This window comes from Mchenga conophoros, linkage group LG18 (genome assembly GCF_057382185.1).
Source record: "Mchenga conophoros isolate Kocher_MC1m ecotype Shallow Benthic linkage group LG18, M_conophoros_male_GT1.1, whole genome shotgun sequence".
Taxonomy (NCBI): Eukaryota; Metazoa; Chordata; class Actinopteri; order Cichliformes; family Cichlidae; genus Mchenga; species Mchenga conophoros.
This window is the reverse complement of record NC_140543.1, coordinates 35,436,782-35,448,565: the sequence shown is the minus strand read 5'-3', so window position 1 is coordinate 35,448,565 and position 11,784 is coordinate 35,436,782. Positions and strand designations below refer to the sequence as shown.

The 11,784-nt window shown below is 40.8% G+C and overlaps 1 protein-coding gene across 1 annotated transcript in view; it reads right to left on the bottom strand.

The window, feature by feature from the left end:
- Positions 1-366: 366 nt before the first annotated feature.
- xkr4 (XK related 4) overlaps positions 367-11,784 on the bottom strand; it is a 29,379-nt gene continuing 17,961 nt past the window's right edge. Inside the window, exons 3-4 of the mRNA XM_085253719.1 lie at positions 9,114-9,468; positions 367-8,821 (exon numbers count right to left, since the gene is read on the bottom strand). Coding sequence (XP_085109845.1) covers positions 8,224-8,821; positions 9,114-9,468 — 953 coding nt within the window. The 3' untranslated portion in view covers positions 367-8,223. The remainder of the gene's footprint in view (positions 8,822-9,113; positions 9,469-11,784) is intronic.

Here is an 11,784-nt window from a genome sequence, read left to right as displayed (position 1 = left end):
TGGCTCTCTTTGAATCTCTTGATGATTCTTCACACTTGGAAATACTTTGATAACTTTGTGCATCCATCTGCTGCAGTGCGAGCACTTCTCAAGGTAGGTTGGCTCAAAAGATGAGCCAGACATACATTTAGACACGTGGAAGTGTTGGAGATTTTTGATTATGTCTTTTGCCATATCTTAGTTGCAATGAATCCGAGCAACTCTGCACACAGCAGCCCGTCCTGTGCTGTCCAGCCCCTTGGGTTAGGAGGTTAGTTGTGTAACATCGATAGCCTGTGATGGTGATTTGATTTGTGGCTCCTCCTGGAGAATCTACCACCAATGAGGTTTTGACTCGAAAATGAAATGAACAAACGTGAGGCCAGATAAATGACCACAGTGTACTTTATTAACTGAATTTTGGTAGTTTGTGTTGCATTAGATTCAAATAAAAATTTACAAAAATCTCATATGTACAAAAAACTCATTTTGATTATTTTTTTTTATTATTCTTGAATTATTATTTTTACAATAAAATGTACTTTTCCCCCATTGAATGCTTTCATCACACAATGCAACGTACTGATAAGACCAATATTACTTTGTCTTAAACATGTTTTTTCTTTTGTTAAATACACCACATACACCACATTTATCTTTTTTTCCTCTGTGTTTTACTGTCATATTTATAGCCATCATGGTGGCATCGCACCTCTAGAGACACGCTTCACAGTCAGAACTCAAAAAGAGAGGAATGTTCTTTTTTAACATGTACACATTGCATACATTTATTTACAGATAAGCATTTAAGTTGTTCAGTTCACTATCTGTGGTATTCCATGTTTAACCAACTCTAAACAGACATCTGTACAGAATGATGTTTTTAACCTGCTGGTCACTGTGCTTGTACTAAGACTGGACGATCCCGCCTGGAGCTGCTGCTGCTGCACAAATGATGCTGACCATTCAAACTTCATAGTGTCGTTTTTGCCTGGTTCAATAGCTAAATTCTGTATTGTGCTTGGCAGGTATGTCCGGACCACAGCAGCAAAGCTTTGATCTGTTATAGATGATGAATAGAGACAGTCGCTGGACCACAATACTAACAGAAAAACACAATCTATTTATCTCATCTTATAGTGATAGTAGAATATGTGCTCGTCATGTGGAACCACTCCAACAAGTCTTTAAGACTAAATGCAGATATGAGAGTCTTGTGTCTGTGCTTTGGTTACATTTAGCCAACTACAAACATTTTACTTTAGTGGATGGAGACTTTGTAGCCTTGTTTCCCATTACACACCAATAGCAACCTCCCCAAATCTGGCTCCCGGTCAAATATCCTGTTAAGTCTCGTGTCAAAAACCTGTTGGATCGTCAAACTAAATTGAGTTTTTGCAATGGCTCTATGATTGTTATATTACATATTTAACACGTGTCATGTGTCCCTGATGTTTGTAGACTTTGTCTATGGAACAGACTGGTCAAAAAAATCTTGTGCTATTAATAAATAACCGTTACTGAGAACATCTTACTCACACATGGAACATTGTTTTTCTTAGAGTCAATAAAAGTGCAAGAAAACAAGGAGGAAGAGTAAACCAAGAAACAAACTGCAATATAACTGCAAGCTTTCTATATTTTCTATTGCTTCTTCATTCCTTTATAGCAGTATTGTGCAACTGATGTTACAAATAAACACAGTCTGAGGGGTTTAGATGATGCAGTACTGAGGAACAACTTCTTTGCTAGACTAGTATAAGCACAGTAACTGCCACATATTCTGCTATCGAGTGTAAAAACATCTCTCTCTCTCGTTCACACACAGACTCACACGCATGCTTTCCAGTTTAACTAGAAAACTAAGCTGTGCCCTAAGTACAGCCTCATTGTCTCCTGTGTGATGATGTCGAAATGAAGGAAAAATCAAAATAGATTTTATTTTAAAGCAAATTAAACACAGAAAGCAGCTAAAACAAAGTCATGAACACTGGAGCACATCTGGGATTTATAAAATTCCAAATCACAGCGACAGTCGCTTCAAAGCGCTTTATATTGTAAGGTCGACCCTACAATAACACATACAGAGAAAAACCCAACAATCATATGACCCCCATGAGCAGCACTTTGGCAACAGTGGGAAGGAAAAACTCCCTTTTAACAGGAAGAAACCTCCAGCAGAACCAGGCTCAGGGAGGGGCGGGGCCATCTGCTGTGATTGGCTGGGGTGAGAGAAGGAAGAAAGATTAAAGACATGCTGTGGAAGAGAGACAGAGGTTAATTGTTATAACTAATAATTAAATGTAGAGAGGTGTATAAACACATGATGAGTGAAGAAGAAACACCCAGTGCATCATGGGAATCCCCCGGCAGCCTACGTCTATTGCAGCATAACTAAGGGAGGATTCAGGGTCACCGGATCCAGCCCTAACTATATGCTTTAGCAAAAAGGAAAGTTTGAAGCCTGATCTTGAAAGTAGAGATAGTGTCTGTCTCCTGAATCCAAACTGGAAGCTGGTTCCACAGAAGAGGGGCCTGAAAACTGAAGGCTCTGCCTCCCATTCTGCTTTTAAATACTCTAGGAACAACAAGTAGGCCTGCAGAGCGAGAGCCAAGTGCTCTAATAGGGTGATATGGTACTACAAGGTCATTAAGATAAGATGGGGCCTGATTATTTAAGACCTTGTATGTGAGGAGCAGGATTTTGAATTCTGGACTTAACAGGAAGCCAAAACAGGAGAAATCTGCTCTCTCTTTCTAGTTCTAATCAAACAAGGTCTAAAGTAATATTTTTTTAGTTGAACCCTAATCCTCAGTTCTGTTCAGGTCAAATGTTTATATAGTCAAATCACAACAACAGTCACCTTTATATCATAAAACCAACAATCAGCCCATTTGCAGTGCCATATAACTGTCATGCTACCAATGTTATACTTTGAAGGGTTTTCATAGGGTTTAATATTTATTGTTATTTGGAATTCATTTTAATTTTGGTAAACATATTTTCATTTAAACAGAAGTGTCAACTGTGCTACAGAAGAAAATGAACTGACAGACAATCTGTAAGGGTTTGTGCATGAGACAAACTGAGGTAGCTTCATGTTCCACACATATTTATATCAATGTACTGTGTGTGTTGATGGTGATGAGCAAACTAAGGCTACAGCTGATTTTTGAACTGAAAACTAAAATAAATTGCTTGGATGTCTAAGAAATACAAGGCTGCATTTGCAACCCTGTTTCCAAAACAACAGAGAAACCTCGGTGCTTAACTCAGTACAGAAGAAAGCATCAATGAAAAGTCTGCAAATAGGGAACCATGTCTACAACAATGAATGTAGCTGAAAGCTGTTCTGGAGCAACATTTACTAAAATTACGTCACTATCCAAATACCTGTGGACGAACTGTCTTCAGAGATGTGCAAGTTATGCATGGCATGCGTATTAACGCATACCACCACATCTGCTGGCTTTTGAACTGCGCACCAGGATGGTGCAGTGGTTGAGAACCATTTCTACATTTCCCACCTCACATTTTGTTAGTTTGACACATGCTGTGCTATTTTTAATTAAATATACATGTTTAGACTTTGTCTTTATCCGCTGACAGCCCAGTTACTGATTTATTTTATTCACTTTTTTCATTAAAAAAGACGAGCAGTAATTTCACTTTTTTTTATTTGAAGGGATCATGAAAGTTCTTTCCACAGCCTGCTCTTGGTTTCCTGAACAGGCAGTATGTACAGCCTTGTACAGTATATGCCTTTCTCCAACAGTATTGTGCCATCATGAAACTTGTGTCTTTATCCCAAGAAAAAAAACAAAATGACAAAAGAAAAACACTTTACATCTACATCACATCACCGAGTTTGTTCCCAGATAATAGGTCTGGAAAAGTCCCTTCTTTAAATGGAAAATCATCAGGTTTAGTATATTTTAAAGCGTTTAGTCTTTTTAGTTGTCACTAATGTTGATTCAGCTACTGTAGTATTACTTCAGGACATCTGTCTTATGTTATGCAGCTTCTGCTGAACCCACAAAAGCTTTATGTATACAACATTTTCACTAAAGCACAAGTGTATTCCTCCACCAAACACAAGTCCATGGAAATCTCAAAGTAACCGAAAAATAATGAAGAGACATTAATGCCACGATAGAGATTGGTCTCCTGAAAATATCTGATGGAAACTCTGCGCACACACACACACACACACATAAAAGTATCTGTTGTCAAACTTCAGCCGTAACACTGTTTGCATGTTTTTCGGTCCAACTGCTCAGTCTGAATAGATTTTTGCAGCCAGATTTTTATGCCAGATTTGTGGATTTATATCTACTTTGTGGATTTTTGTTCATTACAGTACAGTTTAAAATTGTGCAGTGTATGACTGTTTAAATGAAGATATCCGGTCGTTAAGTGATGACGTGACGAATCCTACTTCTGGGCCTAAAGTAGTCTGTGTTTAATATGGCTTTTGTGTTGTTAACATGTTTAATGTTTTGTATTTTCTTCTATTTAATCTCAAAAAGCTCCTAAAACAGTCAGTGATCACTGTTGACCTCCCTCGGCTTTTATTACCACTAATCATTTATTTAAGCTCAGTTTTTAAAACCTTAGGATGTAACTACAGCCCAGCCCATGCAGCAGTATATGAATGACTAACCTCGTATTGTGGATGGATTATCTCAGTTGTTCTCCTGGCTGAAGTTTGGTCCTTTTACAGCATCCTGCCATGCGATTACATTTGTTCCTGACCACCGAGAACACTCACGTTAACTTTTATCCAGTGGAAAAAAAGTTAGCTTGTTTATATTATGCTAACATAGCTGTGTCGCTAGCGGTCACGTAGCACATCATTATATACCAGCTAGCCCAACTTCAGTAACCCTACAAACGTCACTGCTGTTTAGTTTTCTGTCTTCATTTATGCTGGAAGTGATAACAGAGCTGTACGTTTTAATTTGTTTCCAAAACCCCGCAGTCAGGACATGCTATATTGTATTTAGATAGAAGCTAGCGAGCTAACTCCCTGCTAACTTCTAACTCCGTTAAATGTCATAAATTCCGTTTTCATGGATGCCTGGATGTTAAACTCAATTGTTACACCTGGTAGAGCAGAACGCTGATCATTTTATTAAAGATGAAAGACTTTAGACAGTTTTTCAACTCTCAGTAATGCTGAGTGATCGTTTGATATATGGACCTGCAGCGGAGTTTAGGTCCAGACACGGCTAGTGACGTCAGACTGAACAACCGGATACTTAGGAAGTCTCCAATGCATTACTTTATAATTATAATAATAACAACTAACAACAAAAGTTCAAAGACTATAGTGAAACTCACTATAGTGAAAGGTTTTGCAAAAAGATTTTCTAAAACGTGCAAAACCACTGCTATAGTCCTTTAAAAGTATGTCTCTGGTAAAACACAGAGGCTTTGGTGTAAGCACAAAAATATCTCTGTATCATTCAAGATTGCTTCTTTGAATTTTTATTTTTTTTACAGAAAACATTTTTGACTTGTCACCACGAAGAAAACACAATTATTAAAAAACCCTAACATACAGTATGTAATTGAAACTTCTATCTAATAGAAACCACAAAAAATGGTGGGAATATGCCAGCACTTACCAGCATAGTATATTCTGCATACACATCATCCTGGTTCTCTATCATATCGAGACTATCTCTCAACTCCGTTACATGTTCCATATGTACGGAGTGGAGAGATAGTCTTTCACTCAGAGAACCAAGGTTACAACGTAACCGTACATTCTCTAAGTGGTCTGTATGTAATGGGCACAATACAGAGTCTTTTTTCACTTATATCTTTGTTTAAACAAGATTATGACGGCCACTGTGCTGTGGTTTCAAATAACTGCAATGACCGGTCAGAATATCCTGATTATCATTGACTCGCTTTGTGTTTTTCTCTTTCCATGCTTTAAAACAAAGACTTTGGACAAAAGACCACCTAGAATTCCTTTTATCTGGACACTATCTTAGCACAGGAAAAGCAGGGAGAGAGCTAAAATTCTTGACTAACAGACAACTAGTCTGTGAGGTGATATTGTCTGTTGCTGCCCAGCGTTTCTTGAAGTAAAGTTATTTGGGTTTTGAGGGTAAGCAGAATGGTGCAAATGGGATGGCACAGCACCTCCTTATGTCTTCAGTCTCTGGTTCTCTCTTTCAGGGATGTTCCAAGGTTTGGAATACACACTACGCCAACCGGGCCAGGACAATTTAACTGGTAACATCAAACACAGACTTACACAGTATTGTTCATATTTTTTTATAGTGCACTGCACAACATCGTAATGCACTATATCAACCTTTGAATTTTGTAAGACCCCCTGACTCCCCTGAAACTTGCTACCAGGTTGGAACAAACTTTTGGGAAAAACAGGCACCATCTTGATCCAGGTCATCCATGACAAGCTACTGGAAGTACAGCATAAACATTTTGTACAATAACAATACCTCAAACAATAAATGTTTGAGGTATTTTCATAAATGTAATTTCCACATAACAACACTATGTGTGTATGTTTAATACTTAGATTGGACTTTGAAAAATGTTTTGGCCCCAAATGCCATCTGTTGGAGCTTGTACATGTTTACAATTTCATCATTTAACACCACCAACAGTCATTTTTGGATAACCGCCTGTCACAGCATTGCATTTCTGATTGAGTAAATCCTACATTCTGTTATTTACACTTACTGTCTTTGTTACCCACATTAAAAGTTACGTATGGAAAATGTTTGTATTCCATCGCTTATTTTCCAGAGCATGGTATGCAGTATGATCAGGATCAAGCTTTTTCCCGTCTAGGTTTCTCATTTGCCAGTGGACACTTCCAGCACTATGCTAACCTGTGTTGTGTGGTTTGGTTGGTAAATGTGTTGAGTCAAAATGTAAAAAGTGTTTTTAAAAAGGGCAATTTTTCCTCGAAAGGTGACGTGTGTCACCTGCATATCTACAGCAAAGATTCTATTCAGACAGACTAACCACACGTTCCTTTGCTTGTTTTGTGTAAACTACACACACACACACACACACACACACACATGACTTCAGTAGCCTCTACTTCATCTCTAAAAGAAAAATGCTGCATGTTGCATGAGTACTGTACATCCTGGTTGGAATGGCTGAGTTGGCTGCTTGTCTGTGTTTCGATCCTCAACTCATTTCCATTTCCGGTATCATCCTCTCTCCTCTCTTCGGTTCATTGGTGTCTGGCACATGCTTTCACCCTCCACATACAAGCAAAGATCAGAATAATTCTGCAGCTGTGTTTCTGAGGCCGGACTACAAATAGTTATGTTGAGCTGCCAGGAAGATTTTTTTTCTTGGCATTGAGTAAGTTTGAATGCTTCCTTTTCAGAACGAGACCATTAGCTAGTATTTGACCTTTGCCCCCTTTTCTTGCTTCCTATTATAACATTCAGCCTTATCATTTAGTATGTTTTGCCCAAACAAAACACCATCACTGCTCATAGATGCTACTTTGACCACTGTCTTCTCATAGGTCACTTTCTGGCCATCTTCCAGTGTTGATCACAGATGTCCAATAACACTGAAAGGTCTAGCTCAAAGAAGAACCTTCTGGATTATGCAGGCACCCCTAAGTTGTTTGTACAGGAATCTAGAGGATGTTCGCAATGACCCTTTTTGGCACTAAGAGAAAGAGAGTAATGACTGAGAGTACCCACCTGCTTGTGGCTGATATGGTAGGACACCAACACATTTGGACAAGTTTGAGTTTGTAATTCAGGTCTCCTTTGTTTTATGGGAGTATCTGGTGACTTAAAAGCTGTCTGTATGGACAATGGACAATTCCACTTTTTATTATTTTACAGCTTTAACTTAACACCCCTTAACACACTCGCTTCTTGTTGTTCTAAGCAGAGTGTCATTTAGTATTTAGTCCATAGAAGACAGCATTTACCAGATAAGTGTTAGTAAAAATAATAGCAACAATCTGACCAGCAGCAATCCCACCAGTGACACTAACTGAACTTGTACTGAGTTGGTCATCCAGCCATTACCAACAGTCCCGACTGCTTCTCGACACTTCTGATACCCGGAAATAGAAAAAGAACGACAGCAATGGGAGATGAAGATATTGAAACTGATGCCAGTAACAAATTCTTATTGCCACAGTTCCTGTTGCTGTTTATGTGATCACAGGATACCACTCTGTTGCTGTGCCCCTGCAGGGTTTCCGAAAGCCGAGCGGACTATAGAGTGGTCTCATATTCCAACCGCTCCTGTACCAGAGCATCATCTTTGTACTGCAGCCGTGGAGGAGTCAATGAGCAATCTATGGCCAAAATTGCTTTGCGAATGCTGCGGTCCAGAACATGACGCTCCCAGGCTGGATAGCGGTTCCTACAAAGGTCGATCTTGATGACGTTCTCCTCTAGGCGTGGAGCACGAGAAGATGGCGTTGATGGCACTGTGGATCGGACCTGAAACACTGGCATGCAGCCATCTCGCTCAGAATACTTGTCGTGTCGTTCCAGAGTTGTGGTAGCACCTCGGTTCGAACGCAGTGAATTGGTGGCACCTTCTGATGGCAGAGTGGAGAACTGAGCAGTAGGGTCCAGGTCAAGGCCTTGGCCACTTGGTGAGTGTCCAAAGCGTGGCCCGTTCGGGTGAAAAAAGGCATAGTACATGAGCATGAAAACAATGCCGGTGAGGAAACTGCTGAAAATGACGCAGAGTGCTGGCACTGCAAAGGCGTCAGTATTTTGAGGAAATCGGTAGAGATACCACAACGCACTGAGAGCAGTGTTCTCCATCAAGATTACCAGGTAATAGATAAAAAGCCGACACCTGCACAGAGACATGAGACATAATAACAACAAATAAATGCAAGTATTTGCAAGCAACTATCACTAAAATAAGCTGAAGGTCTCACAGATTGTTTCATGTAAGTCAGAGTTGTCAGTACTAAATGCTAAAGTTGAAACTAGCTCAAGAAACAGGAATGGCTGAATTTCTTTTGCATGGTAGTTTCAACTATTGCACTTACTGCAACCAAGCGCTTATAAATTTAAAAATGACAGAAGAGTTAAAGCATTGTTTAAAAATTGAACCACATCACACTGATGGAGAACGTCTTCACCTTGTCCGTCCTTCCTTGACGTTGAACCAGGAAAAGATGTAGATTATGCCCACCACCATGTCAAACACAATCTCTTCCCACTTGCTGATGCAGAAGTCTGTCTCACAGTGGACAATCCAAAAGGTCATGATGCACCAGTGCAGGACGATGAAGATGCCAAAGTAGAGTTGAAATACAGACGCAAACAGAGCAAAGGTGATAACTCGGGCTGCTATGGTGAAGAAGTGCCAACAGAACTGGATAATCACTGCCAGATAGCTGATGGGCTTCTTGTCATCCCGAGACTCTCGCAGGGCCTTCTGATAGGAGGCCAGGGCCCAGGCCATAGAGACGAGGGAGGCTGCAGCTGTCATTCCTAAAGAGACAGAGAGAAAACAACCGTTTTCACAACCACATAACGGATGGATTACAGAAGCACCACATGATGGATCTGTCTGGCACAGGCCCCCGCTGGAACGAGACAATTCTACTACAATGGCTAAAGCAACGCACAAGTCACCAGAGCTCTTTGTGTTACTCGTGCACGAGGGAGAGAACTGTGACGGGCGCCGTTCCTTCCGCTCGAACCCCAGTCGCTCTCGTCAGCTCCCTCGTAGCACTGCTCTTTATAGAGATGTGACGTCATTTCTGGGGTAAAACCGCAAAGGATTGTAGGTACGAGTGGCAAGTGGTACTAGTGCACGCAGGCTTTCATATGAAAACAGTCACACAGCGATAAAAAGAAACAAAGAATGGCAAGAAGCTGTTGTATTATTAACTGCAATAGTCACATGACAGCCAGGGGAAGCCGACGGGTAAAGAGATCGTTTTTATCGGATTCCATCGTGGAAGAGAAATTGTTCAAGTCATGTTTCCGAAGTACCAAAGAGGCGACGGATGGCCTGGATTGCAGCCATTCGAAGACCAAATATAACGTCCCAGAACACTGCAGCTCACAGGTTAGTCTGCTCCAAGCATTTACACATTTTTTGTTGATGTAGGTTACAAATAAATCTTATATTGATTTGAATTGAATTCGTTGCTTTGCTGCTTTGTTCACTGTGGTTTTGTGGACTAATGTTTGTTGTGTTTTGTAGGAAAACCAGCCTACAAAATGCTGGGATGTGATCCAGACTGGGCCCCTCCATCAGCCTGGGTCAGACCGAGTTTAAAGCTGCTAACACAGCGAGATTTGATCGGTGAAGAGAGAGCGCGAGATCAAAACAGCCACGAAACGTCTGCATACATGTGCCCAAGTGTTGTATTGAAGCAATCAAGTGATGAATAACTGTTTCAGTATGTTGTTTTGCATTGTTGATTTGTTTTTCACCGAAGCAGCTAATAAAGCTGATGGATTTTTACAACGTTGCCTCTTTCCTGTAAGACTCTGTAACAGAACGAAACAATAATGCCAGTTATAAATAAAGACAACAAATTGAATGAATTACGAAACACTCGTTTTATTTCTACTAGATCTGAAAATGTTGTGTAACACTACAACCTGAAAGGACAAATACATGGTGTTGGTCTGTAACAGCAGCTGTGAGATGGAATCGTCCAAATCACCAAAGTAAACTGGCCCTGGGCTTGTTGCAGGATCTGAAGTTACTAAACATGTTGAGTGTGTGCGCTCACACTTAGGACCACATAATAATAAATGTGTGCGTGATGAAAGTTGTGCAGCACGCTAACGTGCTTACTCCACTCTGTGCTCGTGTGGGTCTGACCCTTCCACTCCTTTCAGTTTTTCCTCCTACCTTTCTGTCTTCGTACAGAGCTGCCGTGTTTCTGTCGTTTTGTACAGAGCTGTTTTTGGGGGCAAATAAAATGCAAGTAGGGATTAAAACCACAGAATTAATGATTAGCGGTGCTGGAAATACTAGCGCTTGATGCAGTGTTTTGACTTTGCTGCCACTCGTACCCACAATGCAATGCACGAAAGTCATCTGTGGTCTGTCGATCTCTATTGTGGTTATATGAATATGCATAGGTTCATTAACATATGACGTCTTACATAGGCATACATGAGAACAAAGAGTACCTTGTCTGTGTGTCGTGTAGGTATGTGTGTGTGTGCGTGTCAAGATGTGATCCTGTGAATGACTCCCCAAAGCTGGTCCCAGGAGTCCAGCGGTCCACCTAAACAAAAGGCACTTATACTTAAGCAGATACATAGCAGGTGTCCTCCTATACCATAAATCAGTAAGAGAAGGTACGACCTCAAGATGTATGTGTATGCCAGAGCACTCTGGGAGGCTGTGAAGTAGTCAGACTCGAACGTCAAGGAAGGTGGTGGGAAGCCGACTACGCAGACATTTCAGATTTCCAGAGGTGAGCAATTTATTTACAGTGAACTTAATTTAATGTGTAACTTAACAACCCCCCCCCCCAAAATCAACTCCATTCTCCTCTCCTCTCCTCTCCTCTCCTCTCCTCTCCTCTCCTCTCCTCTCCTCTCCTCTCCTCTCCTCTCCTCTCCTCTCCTCTCCTCTCCTCTCCTCTCCTCTCCTCTCCTCTCCTCTCCTCTCCTCTCCTCTCCTCTCCTCTCCTCTCTGCTGCAGCTGGTAGAGACTGGCTTTAAATAGGGCCATCAATTTCCCTCCAATTGCCCAGCCAGTACCACTCACTCAAACTGAGGGATCTAAAGCTCTACACAGATGATCTAAAAACACAAAACCTCTACACACTTCTA